A 13,094-nucleotide genomic window follows, 5' to 3' on the forward strand; every position below is an offset into this window, starting at 1 on the left:
AAAAGCAGATCTGCTCCTATGAAACTATCTGCTCGGATTTAAAGCTGGTACTTTCCAAAGTAAGGGTTCAGAAAATATCTGTATTCGGTGGATTTCTGAGCTTTTTTCATTGTTTCCCCGTCCTACTAGAAGAGAAAACGATTTCAAGAAAAACAGAACACGGTCTTCTGCGAGTTACTCAACACTGCTTGCTACAGGCTACACGGAGGTATCGAGAGAACATGTCAGAGTATCTAATGAAGACAAAAGCAGAAGGGTGGGGAAGGAAGGTGTGGGTGAGGGAAGGTTAATGTTATATTAATGGAGACCTCCGCCGTCCTTGACAAATCATGCGGCCCCAGTGACCCTTTCCCAGACTCCAGCGTCATGACAGAAAAGCTAATGCGTGCTTTAAGCAATTTATTTCTCTTTTATGTACTGCCTTTTCATAAAGCATCGCTGGGTGCAAGCAAGCGCTTTTCATTACTTTGTACCCTGCATAATTCAGATATTTGGGTATTCAGCAAGGATTTAGCTTTTGCATGCAAGATTCACACCAACGAAAACACGTTTGAAGCAATTTCCCAAAACAGCCTAATTGTCAAGGTATTTCGCCGTCAAAACAAGTCCCGAGACGGAGTGTTGAGATATCCTCTGCGGCAGGTTCAAACCAAGTTGTGAATTAGTTTTCTATAATTAGTGTAACCTCAGGAAGTCATGCTTTCAAACTGTAGAAGAAACTGAGACTTTTAAAAGGGAAAAAGGGCTTTTTTTAATCATACACCGATCGAGTATTGTCACAGACAGAACACAAACTACTAATCTGAAGAACAAACATGAGTAATAAAATACTAATTTATATTGCTCATGGATGAACTTCAAACTACTTTTTCTTTTAGAAGCAACATGAAAATTTTGAAGCACATAGTGAAAAACCACAGTGGCACAGGCACTGTTGAATATGATATGGATTTACGTTTACACATTTGCTGACACTTATATTCAGTGTATTCAACATACACTCTCCTAAAGGATTATTAGGAACACCTGTTTAATTTCTCATTAATGCAATTATGGTGGTGGTGTAATGGTGTGGGGGATGTTTTCTTGGCACACTTTAGGCCCCTTAGAGCCAATTGTGCATCGTTTAAATGCCACGGCCTGCCTGAGCATTGTTTCTGACCATGTCCATCCCTTTATGACCACCATGTACCCATCCTCTGATGGCTACTTCCAGCAGGATAATGCACCATGTCACAAAGCTCGAATCATTTCAAATTGGTTTATGAACATGACAATGAGTTCACTGTACTAAAATGGCCTCCACAGTCACCAGATCTCAACCCAATAGGGCATCTTTGAGATGTGGTGGAACGGGAGCTTGTTGCATCCCACAAATCTCCATCAACTGCAAGATGCTATCCTATCAATATGGGCCAACATTTAAAGAATGCTTTCAGCACCTTGTTGAATCAATGCCACGTAGAATTTAGGCAGTTCTGAAGGCGAAAGGGGGTCAAACACAGTATTAGTATGGTGTTCCTAATAATCCTTTAGGTGAGTGTATATAGTTATAGGCTATATGGGCAAGGCAAGGGACGTATATTTATATAGCACATTTCATACACAAGGGCAATTCAAAGTGCTTCACATTAAATGATTGACAGAGAGAAATAAGACGTATCTTTAAAATGCAAATGATTTAAGATCACAAATACTTTAGATTCTAAGAGACAATAAAACAGCAATAAAATTGATTAAAAATGTGAGTGTATATATAAAAAGAATACGAGCAAAAGAAATTAGAAATTAGAAATAGAGGGGCTGTTGATGTAAACAAGGACAGTGCTCAGGTTGTAAATGCACAGCTAAACAGGTGTGTTTTAATCTGGATTTAAAAGTAGATGCTGTTAGTGATGTCGTCTGGATATAGATATGATATATAAACTAAAGAAAAACAGAGCAATATTAAAAACTTAAATCTACATAATAAAATGGCAACCCTTACGAAGATTAACTATGGTTTTATAGTATTGTACTCAGGCGGCCTAACCATGTTTTTTGGTTTTAATTGTGGTAAAAAAAAGAAACATTTTCCTAAGGCAACAGCAAATGATCCTATTAATGAAACTAGAATTTACATAAATGTTAAAGTTATCTCAAATTATTATTAAAATGAAAAAATAACTATAATAACTGTCAAAGATCCATTGGAATCATCCACTGTTGCACAAATAAAAGCCAATTTAATGATTGCGCAAAATGACATCTGATCACCAAACGCACGTCCTAAACCTCCCTGCTCACCATCTCACTCTGTCACAGTCCTCAAGTTCTGCACCACATAAACCGGTTAAATTAAAAGCCCACGCCATTAAGCTTCTTTGATCACTTTCAACCGGCATCAACTGAGTCCCAAAGTGATACAAATATAACCGCTGTGCATTTCAGAGTTCGTGTTTGTGACAGTTTCGAATCAGTCACCCGCATCTCACGCGGTGTTGCTCCAAAACAAGTATAATCTTGTTTCCTCTCCTCAGTCTGGGCGTAAAGAAGGCCGCTGTGACAGATTAAAAAATAAAATTGTTGACATGGCTGCTCAAACTATCTTATTATCCAACTCTCAGAGCTTCCTGTACACTCCGTTTACGGAGTGTCAAAACGAACCAGAGGTTCAAGGTTTGGGTGTAATAACTTACCTGCTCACAGGTGAGGAGACTGTTGTATAGCCTATATTGAAAAGACGTCTGGCATTTTAAAGTGGGGTATTTATTTATTTAGGCGTTTTTATAATATATATAGGCTATATTGTTTTTTTAAGCAAGCTAATATAAGAATAGTGTCAAATAATTTTTTATGTATTTAATATTAACAATAGTAATATTTTCGTCTTTTTGTAATGCTAAACTTTAAAATGCCCAAATAGGCCTAGATGAGTGGTCCAGAACATACAAGCAAAACATGTTGATGTGTGGAGGAAGCAAATTCCTTTCTAATCTCAATTAATATGTAAATCACATTAATTTACCGAACATATGCTATTCATCGTTTACAGTTCTACTGAAATCATCCATCAAGGAGGACATGTGACTGAGGATTTATCATCAGTAGGATTACTCTTAGTTGATGATGTGTTTAGGCTGCCTATACAGTAGGAGCAAATAAACCATCTGTTCTGCCAATGCTCTGCCCTCCTGTGGACACACTTTAGGAAAATCACGGGAATTTGGATTCATAACTGCACGTGAAACGGATAATAAATGTGAAAATGTTAAAATATTTAATTTTGTTGCTCATATGTTTATGTCAGAAAGAATGAAAATGAACCAGATGTTGAAACGGATAGTCCACCCAAAAATTAAAGTTTTGTCATGAATTACTCACCCTCAAACAAATCTATAAATGTTTTTGTTCTGCTGAACACAAAGCAAGATATTTAGAAGAATGTTAGCAACAGAGATTGCCCCAGAACTGTTTGTTTTCCTAAATTCTTCAAAATATCTTCTTTTGTGTGTAACAGAACAATGAAATGTATACAGTTTTGAAGGTTAACAGGTCGGAGTAATTCATGACACTATCCCTTTAAATTTTAAGCCAGTAAGCATTTGCTTTTGAGCTTGCAACTTTGAAAGGCTTGGTCTAAATACTTAAGTAATTTAATAAAGTCTCTAAGGGATGAAAATCAAATGCTAAGGAGACCCCATTATCACTGGTTCTGTACACTCTGTTTCCTACAACTCAGACAAATAAATGATGCAGAAAATTAGGACACAAAAATCACAGTCATTTACATTCACACAAGGCGACCTGAATAAAGCTGCCGGAGTACAAATGTGATTATAAGCAAATGAAATAGATAGAGAAAAACAGTGTAATTTACATTAGGCCTTTTACTTAATGACATATTTCCTGCAGTTTCTCCTCAGCGCTGTTTGGCCTCATTGCACAATGCCTTTGTGCAGATTGACTTATCCGCTGCCCCATGATTAAATTAGAGGCTGACTGTGCCCAAAACATTAATCAGAAGTAACAGCTACACAAAAGTCTTAATAAACGACAGGGTTTGATGTGGTCAACAAATATACGAAACCTGAGATATGTATTAAAGTCACAGATTCAGCAATAGGCTCGACTTGTGGAGAACGAGTCACAAAAATCCCAGTTAAGGTATGAAGCACTTCACACTATCACTTGGCAGCTTCCTCTTTTAATCCTTAAATCCTGGTAAAAATAGAGCATGCAATACCAAACATCAAGAGTACTGCTAGGGAGATTAGCAGAGGATTATTTATCCATTTAGTCCGATAAGTGTATATTCTGTTAGAAGAAAGGATGTGGAAGGATTGTGTGATATCTTTTATGGTTCTTTTGGTTAAAAAATAAAAATCTACTAAATATATTCTTGTCATGTATGCTCAATGTGGTGCACAGATTTATGAACAGGTTAAAATGATTACTAAAAGAACTAATGTGCCACATAATGGGATTTATTTTAAAAATAACATTCCTAAAAATATCATACAGCATGGTTTCCGAAGAGGCACAATAATCTGGATAACGGTGGGTTCATATCCAGGTTAGAGCACTTACAATTGCTCTTGTCAGGTCTTGAGTGCAACATAAACTCTAGGAGCCTCGATGGGATTTCCCATGAACACTGAAGACACCACCGATCTTCAATTTCGGTGTGGCAGAGGCATTCATATAATCCCCAAAGCTATATGGAGGTCATGAAAATGCTGACTGACTGGTGCCATGGAGGAATGCTCATATTCAAATCTGTTTCTTCAGTCGGATGAGGACCTCCAAATTTAAGATCCAGAATTTTGAGTATTCCATTACCGTATCCACTAAAAGGTGGCAGCGATTATAAGGACCCAAATGTGCAGGGGTGTCCACAGCAATATGTTAGTATTGCTGTCAGAGGTCTAATGTTACCATGCTATGGCCCTGAGCAATACATTTATGGTCAATAAATGCGTGTGTGTGCATTGGGGTGGTTTGAGGTTTTTGATTTGCTTGTTTCTTGTCATTTTTCGCAGGGCCAACACTATCCCTCGGTTGCCAAAGCTGCGTATAGGAATGACAGGTTGAGAATGCATACAGGAGTTATTGCTTAAACTCCACAGAGCTTATTGGCAGTGAAAATGTATATCTGACCGAACAGACTAAAACTACACTACCTAGTGTTGTATATACAGAAGCTAGTATGAACAAGTTGCACCTTCTGTATCTGGTTTATTGTAGTAAAACTGATCTAGTAGTCTTCACTACATACTACTTATGTTCTTATTCTTTGCCGGTATTTTTTGAACGGATTCAATGACTTGCACAGCACACACTTGTGTAGCAGCAGTCACATTTATTTGGCTGTCACCGTCATCCAGCTTACGTTAGAAGACTTAGACTTTGCAACCGACCTAATTGTAACATTTATTTACAGGAACTTTCCTCCAAATGCCAAAACCCCTTGCACTGAATCTTGGAATATCTGTCACAAGATGACAAACAACATGTACACATGTACAGACCACTTTTTATTGGTGAAATGCATTACACAGATGGAGATAATGAATATTTTTTAGATAATTTGCTATTTGGATAAGAATACATCTTTCGAAATTGCATCTTAACACTTTGATAGACTAAATGTATTCGATAGGTTCATATATCCAATAAAATATTAGTTTTAATAACATAATGGGCCATTTATACAACATCTTTATATGCAACAATTTGAATTTTTCCAAAGCATCACTGTTTGCAAAAGCACTCCAACCGCAATCTCCGCCCCCACCATTGAACTCTTAATGCAGTTGGTGATGGATTAGTGAATCCAACCGCGCGTGTGGAATAACGTTAAGACTCCTGGACATCCGTCAAATAATGTAAGACTATACTGTATACTGTACATGGATGGCATTTTTTATTTTCACTGGGTTATTTTATTAGGCTAGTCTTCATTTTATAAGTTAAAGTTGTTTTTAAACGAACGTGAACGGAGCAGTAGGCTGTCATAAATTTATCAGCAGCCTATGTTGGTCAGTTAATGGGTCGTTTTGTACACTTAATACATAAAGTAGGTCCGATTCGCGTAATAAAGATGTAAAGATGATTAGAGGTGCTGCTGTAAATAAACTGGGTCCTTTGAGGTCAGATCATCGGTCACGGTTCAGACAGTCTTTCCTTAAGCAATGAAGGTTAAGCAAGCAGGGTTTACTGTTACTGTCACTCGCAATGTACCTGGTGATGGGCTCAGGGGTTTCAGCACCCACACCCCCCTCTGCATCTCAAGTCTTTGGTGCCAAACGCGCAGCGGTGTACGTTCTCCTAAAGTTCTTTCAGTGCAGTTGTTGAATGTGTGTTAAATATGTCTGTATTTTCTATGCTTTCAGCCTTATGTCTGCAAACGAGGAGCGCACGTTCATTGCCATCAAGCCAGATGGCGTGGAGAGGGGTCTTGTTGGAGAGATCATCAAGCGATTTGAACAAAAAGGGTTCAAGTTAGTTGCTTTGAAATTAATACAGGTAAGCTATAATAGCATTTTGTATTTGATGCATTTTATATAGAACATACTTTTTTGTTTGTTTAATAGTGCGTAATGTGTATGTGCAATATTCATTGTGCCAATATAGAAATATGAATCGTCTACAGTTTATATTCGTGTACGATATTTTTAAATAAGTAAAACCTTTAATATCAAATTATATTTGTATGTGTTGTGTATATTGATTTTAATGCATTGTAAGCACGTTCTTGAAGGGGTTAAAACCAATTACTTTCATTGTGGTCTCTTGTTGTGTGTGAAGGTGCACCTGTTATCTTCCCTTGTGTGTCATCTAATTAACCAAACATAAGATGCTGTGTTGACATTACACTTAAAGTGTGTATTTGTGAAATAATAGAAGAGCTTTTTTCACAGCAGGTTTGTATTTTGTATGTGTTTAATTCAGGCCAGTGACGATCTTCTCAGAGAGCACTATAGTGACCTGAAGGACCGGCCGTTCTTTCCTGGACTTGTCAGTTATATGTCCTCTGGCCCTGTGGTTGCCATGGTAAGCCTATTTATATTTCTTTATCGCTCCTAAGTATGACTTTGGGTCAGTTTGAATTTAATGTTTTATCTTTAGTCGTAATAGTTGAAACATTTCTTGCAGTCATTTTTTAATGTATTTATAGGTGTGGGAGGGTTTTAATGTTATCAAAACCGGTAGAGTAATGCTTGGTGAGACTAATCCCATTGACTCCAAGCCTGGGACGATCCGGGGTGACTTTTGCGTACAGGTTTCTCGGTAAGACCATACTGTTAAGAAACTAAAGTAATAGTAACATGAAGATAAAATCATCAAGTTAATTCATTTCAAATGATAAAGAAACTGCACATATTAATGCTCAATTTTAATGAACATTAGATTTCATTTAAGATGCACACACCCACTCACAACAACATGCCAGTCATGTTTTCTTGATTTATTCATTTTTCATGCAAATAATAGTTTCAGCTGTATATTTCTGATATTTCTTCCAGATGGTTCAGTATTTGATGTTACAGCTGTATGTATACTACATTTCGCATGAAGAATCTATTAAGAATTATCGATATGTCTGTCACTTTCATTAATCTGCATTAGGTTTTTTCTAATGCTCACTTATTTTTTCAACAGGAACATCATCCATGGCAGTGATTCTGTAGAAAGTGCCAATGCCGAGATCAACCTGTGGTTCACACCAGAAGAACTCTGTGACTACTCGAAATGTCAGCATAACTGGCTCTATGGGTGAACGTTTTTCTGCACATCTTCCTCCGTTTCATTTTCGTGGTTTCTGCTGATTGTCTTTATAGTAAATACAAAAAATAATTTGTTACATTTTATGAATAAATTTAGAGTGAGATACATTGTGGTTCTTGTTAGTTCAAGGGTCAGTTTCCGTCACCTTGAAAAGTATAATAAAAACAAATAGTGAGCCACAATGACACGAGGCTTTTGATCCGAAGATCGATCAGTTTTTTTATTAAAAGTATTCAAATACTTTGTAGTATTGATTATGAAATCATAAGAGACCTAAACGGATGGTACTCATGGCTCTTACTAAGCCCTGCAATGAACACAGCAATGCCAAAGTATTGCCATAAGGAATGAACAGGGACATAAAATACACAGTGCAGTGTAAAAAGTACAGCACCAGTAAGTGCTGCTTTTATAAAGTCCATCAAAATATCATTCCATATCATACAAAAGCATTTCAGATTGTTATAAAACATGCAAGACCATGTTGCTCTGGCCTTCTTTCAGCCAAGAGTTATTCCACATATTTCTCTTTTTAGCAATATAGGTAACATCAAACAGTTAGAGGATAGTCTCTTTCAGTCAAGAACTGGTCATCTTACCAGCGTACAGTACATGCAGAATAAACAAGAACTGGTTAACAAAAATAAATGTATACAATAAAAGATACATACAGTGCATACACTATATAACTTTGGGAAAAGTGCATGGGTCGCAGAAGTGAGAAGGTATATAAGCTTTTATTTTTCCATTTCTCAGCCTGAGTATCAGATCGTAGAAGTATAGGTCGTACCATCATTGTGTGTTTTAACCACATGTGTCGCATGTCTTATTAAAGCTAATAACACAGATTTCAGGTCCTTTTTGGTCATTTGTGTTTGAAAAATGTATTTTCATATGGTTCATTTTAATCTATTTTCCCTGGTTTAGTCCAGGTGACCATTTACAAAAAGGGACTTTTCTTTGTCACTGCACAAATCAAATAAATTATAATTCTTATAAAAATACATATACATTAGAAGTGATCCATCCAATATGCTTTATCTTCCAAAACGCAATGGTTATCAAAATATACTATTACTATAACGTGTAAAGAAAGGTTATTTCCTAACATAGTTAACTGCTATGCAACGTTCCAAACATTATACAACGCACAGTGAAATTAAAGATATACAGCACAGTAAAAACTTTAAACAGATGACTGTTCTGTTTACTGCCCCGTCCTCTTTTCAATGACACGGTTACAGTAATATTAGTCAAACATACTTGGTCAATGAGGTGTCATAACAACAAACGATAAAGTTTTTTGGTTTATCTCCCTCTGTTATATAAATAATTCCCTCTATTGTGTTCAGTCTAAAGACAAGAAAATTCATAGAATGATACTGAATGTCTGAGCATTTCAAACACAGAATTGAACTTGCATCACACTTTCAGCCTTTGCATTGTATATCCATTGCTAGAGGCTAAAGTCTGAGCACAACAGGAAATGAAAGTGTCTCTGCATGAAGAGCTTTAATAGTAAGTGCTTATGATAAAACACATTCTGTCCAATAAGCCAAAGATACAGAAAGCAGCAAATATGTTTCAGTGTTTGCCCAGTCAACTGCAGATGGATGTATCATAAAAGAAACAGCCATGATTTTTGCAATTTTTCACCCTTTAAATTGGGTAATGCAACCAATACTTTTTTACAAAAGTGCCCTGTAAACGAATACGTTGTGTAAAGTTTGATTGTCTCCAAACCCAGCATTGCATCTCACACATCAAGAGGAGTCCATATGTAGGCCCCATGCTGTATTTGAGTCAAGTCAATCCAACATGGCTTCCAGCTGGTCCGCTAGATCATCAAACATGTTTCCTATATCATCAAGAATATTCCCAGCTGACTTCACCGTATTGATGCCACTGAGAGAGACAAGGATGAGAACAAAGTTTTAATAAGAATGCACAGCGAGTATACATCTATCTTAATAAGTCTTAAACCGAACGTGTTGATTTAGTCAAGATTCACAGCATCCACATGCAAATTTGGATCAACATATGCCTTGTAACAAGCTACATCTCTTAAAAATGCAAAATGATGTTCAATGGTAGACAGAATGAGCAGAAACGCTATTGACAGTGGTTTGGTTAGAAGGCGTATAAAAACTCCACATTGTTGAGACACCATCTGTCTCCGGGCCTGCGATAAAGACATTGACAATATGTCTTCATCTCAGCCAAAGCTACCGAACCGCCAGGAAATAAAAGACACCTGTGGAAGGGGAGTCAGTTTATTGCTATAGATTTCCCAATGGACGAGTGGTCATTTAGTCATTATAGTGCCATCTGCAGATCCATCTCATCTTAATACAGAGTGTGTGTGTAAACCCCACAAAATCATGTTTAAGCATGTCCTTCCAAACCTGTATGACTTTCTATCTTTTGCAGAACACAAAAGAAGATATTTGTGGTATCTTGTTGGTAACCAAACAAGGGACATTGGGTGTTATTTATCTATGCAGACTGTATTTTTTCTATGTTTGTGGCATATATCAAGCTTCATGACCGTTCCGTGCATTTGTCTTTGTGTGTGTTATGCGTCACCTTTCTCTTGGATCCTCCTGAGCCAATTTCCTTTCCACAACTTTAAGCGCTGCTTCCAGGGACGTGCTGGTTTGCTCTAGACGTTTATGTACAAGCTCATCTTGGACGACCGACACGGCCTGTGACTTTCCAGCCAGCACAGACTGATTTTGATGTTGTCCTTTGTTTAAGGGACATCGAACTGGCGAAGTGCATGGAGGTGAAAGGGCGAATGCCACACTCTGTGCGACACAAACTGTCACGCCTGAAGAACCAACAAAGACAACAGTCAACAAGATAGACATGTAAAATTATATAAAACATACAATTAGAGGATTTAAAGTGATGAAAATAATGTCACCATTTTCGCACCCTCTTGTCATTTCAAACCTTTATGCCTTTCTTTCTTTCGCAGAACACAAAAAGAAGATATTTTGAAGAATGTTGCTAACTGGCTTAGCAACTGGCTTAGCAACACTGACTTGCATTGGTTTTGAGACCATATTATTAAAGTGAATGGGTACCGCTGCTGTTCAGTTACCAACATTCCTCTAAATATCTGTTTTGTGTTCTGTTAAAGAAAAAACGTCACACAGGTTTGGAATGAGAAATGATGACCGACTGTTCTTTTCGGGTGAACTATCCCTTTAAACATCTATAGAGAAGCATGGCTGAAAGTTGAATCTTTCATCATTTACTCACCCTCATTTCATTCAAAACCTGCACAACTTTCTTTTTCTTCAGAACACAAAATTAAACATTTTGAATAACGCTGGTAACCAAACAACCTTGACCCCCTTTTGACTTCCATTATATTGACACAACCACTGAGACATTTCTCAAAATATCTTCTTTGTGTTTTACGGAACATAGAGTCATAAACAGGTTTTGAACAACACAAGGGTGAATAAATAATGTCAGATTGTTAATTCTTGGCTGAACTCTCCTTTTAAAAATGTAAACACATTGCACTACCTGAGGTTGATGAAGCAGAATAGCGTGTGGGCTTAGAAGGAGTTTGAGGTTTATGCGGAGAAACCGGTTTGGGAGACAGACTCGGTTTGTATGGATTTTCAGTCAAGTTGCCATTATGCATGCGCTGCGAGACCATCTCGGTCTCAGCGGCGGTCACGTTTCCGGCACGCATGCTTGCGCCTTGACCCTTGGTCTGAAGTTCTTTTGGCTTGTGTCTCCTTTTGACAGTGTCTGATTCTTTTAAGTGAAACTCCGGCAACTCTAAGGGTGATTTGATAGGCTGTGCTGGCCTTAGAATCTTAACACCAGTCTCAGACCCATTCTTATTGGTTGATATTTTGGTCCTTTGTTTGATGGTCACTTTGCCTTCTTCAGCGAAAGGTATGCTCTCCTGTGAGCTTCCTGTTGAAGATTGTGAACCTCTTTGTTTGTGATTGCTCAAAGCTTCCTTGTTTTCAGCTTGGTTAACTGAAGATTCACTGACAGTTTTAATACGGTTTCCCAAATTTCTTGGTGGGGTGGCTGGTGAGCCGGTTCTAAACAAAAGGCTGTTGCATGCCTTACTAGGGCTCACTGCATTGTTCTCCAATCGGGCCGCGATGCTTCTAACGCTTCCCACGCTTTCCATTTCAACCCCACTTGTACTGACCCCGCTCGGGGCAGAACTCAGTCGCTTTGGAGGGGGAGGTGGAGGACCCTTCCTCTTAGAACGTATGGCGAAGGAATGACTGCGGGCCACCTGACGCTCACCACAGCCGTAAGCTGTCTGGCTACGTCCGGGCTTTCGAGTGAGGGTGACGTACGATGACAGATTTGCAGATGCAGTAGGTGTAGATATGTCATCATCTTCATTCTCCCCATCTGAAAGCGCATGGCGAGAAAGACTCTGGCTTCGCTTTTTGGACCGGGATGCCTCTCCGTTCGGCTGTAGAGCTCTAACCGGGACTGGGCTTCCCATGTTGTTGTTTTGATGCTTAAGGTAGCTGAAACCTCTTTGGGGAGGTGATCCGTGCGGTGAGCCGTGATGGGGTTTGGAGGGAGACACAACTGGTTTGGGCTTGCTCACAACAGGTGGGTATACAAAACGTGCCGCTTTACTTGCGATTACAGGCGGTGTCCTCGTCGGCAACTCCGGTGTCATTTTACCAGGTGACATCTGGCTTCCATCCTGCTCCTTAATGCGGCTGCTGTCTACACTTCCCAAACTCTCCTGCGATCGACTGTGGGGCGTTACAGATGCCATCGGGCGTTCCTGTGACTGTCCAGAACCCCCCGATCGTGTGCCGATGCTCTCTTGACTGAGGCGCATGGATGCTCCACCCGCGCTACAGAAACCATCCTGGCCACCCGAGTAACCGCTCCGGGCCATGGCGTTCTGCAGCTCGGCGCTCAGCTCACTGTCCTGAAAGGTGAGCATCTTTGGCGACAGAGGGGAGGAAGGACAGTCTGGGTTCTCGTGGTGCTCGATGGCCACCAGCTCGAGGGCAGGAGGAGCTCTCCTGTGCTGCAGCAATGCTTGACTTTCAGCCTGGATCTTACGAGCCTTCTGCACATCACTGAGCTTCTTCACAGCGAGCATCAGCTTCTTCTGATGGCCTGTGGGTAAACAGTTTACTACAGTTTAAAACAGAATAAATACATGAGGAAGTTTTCCCCAAATGTGGTAGAACAACATGGAGAAAATCTCACAGCCCTGCCACGTTTTTTGCAGAAGAAAAATGCCTTTAGTCTAAATCCAATGTGTGGTTTTTGGACAAATAACGAACACAACAAAGTTGCGTGAT

The 13,094-nt window shown here is 39.0% G+C and overlaps 2 protein-coding genes across 6 annotated transcripts in view; one reads left to right on the plus strand and one right to left on the minus strand.

Moving 5' to 3' along the window:
- Window positions 1–6,378: 6,378 nt before the first annotated feature.
- On the plus strand, window positions 6,379–7,762 carry nme2a (NME/NM23 nucleoside diphosphate kinase 2a). The gene is made up of 4 exons (XM_056772039.1): window positions 6,379–6,507; window positions 6,934–7,035; window positions 7,160–7,272; window positions 7,645–7,762. The coding sequence occupies exons 1-4, from the start codon at window positions 6,379–6,381 to the stop codon at window positions 7,760–7,762; spliced, it is 462 nt and encodes a 153-aa protein (XP_056628017.1).
- Window positions 7,763–8,144: 382 nt separating this feature from the next.
- caskin2 (CASK interacting protein 2) overlaps window positions 8,145–13,094 on the minus strand; it is a 39,484-nt gene continuing 34,534 nt past the window's right edge. For all 5 annotated transcript variants that reach the window (XM_056771908.1, XM_056771907.1, XM_056771904.1 and 2 more), the window contains 3 exons: window positions 11,311–12,906; window positions 10,357–10,600; window positions 8,145–9,675 (listed from right to left, as the gene is read on the minus strand). In XM_056771908.1, coding sequence (XP_056627886.1) covers window positions 9,579–9,675; window positions 10,357–10,600; window positions 11,311–12,906 — 1,937 coding nt within the window. In that variant the 3' untranslated portion in view covers window positions 8,145–9,578. The remainder of the gene's footprint in view (window positions 9,676–10,356; window positions 10,601–11,310; window positions 12,907–13,094) is intronic.

Source organism: Triplophysa dalaica, chromosome 17 (genome assembly GCF_015846415.1).
Source record: "Triplophysa dalaica isolate WHDGS20190420 chromosome 17, ASM1584641v1, whole genome shotgun sequence".
In the NCBI taxonomy this organism is placed as follows: Eukaryota; Metazoa; Chordata; class Actinopteri; order Cypriniformes; family Nemacheilidae; genus Triplophysa; species Triplophysa dalaica.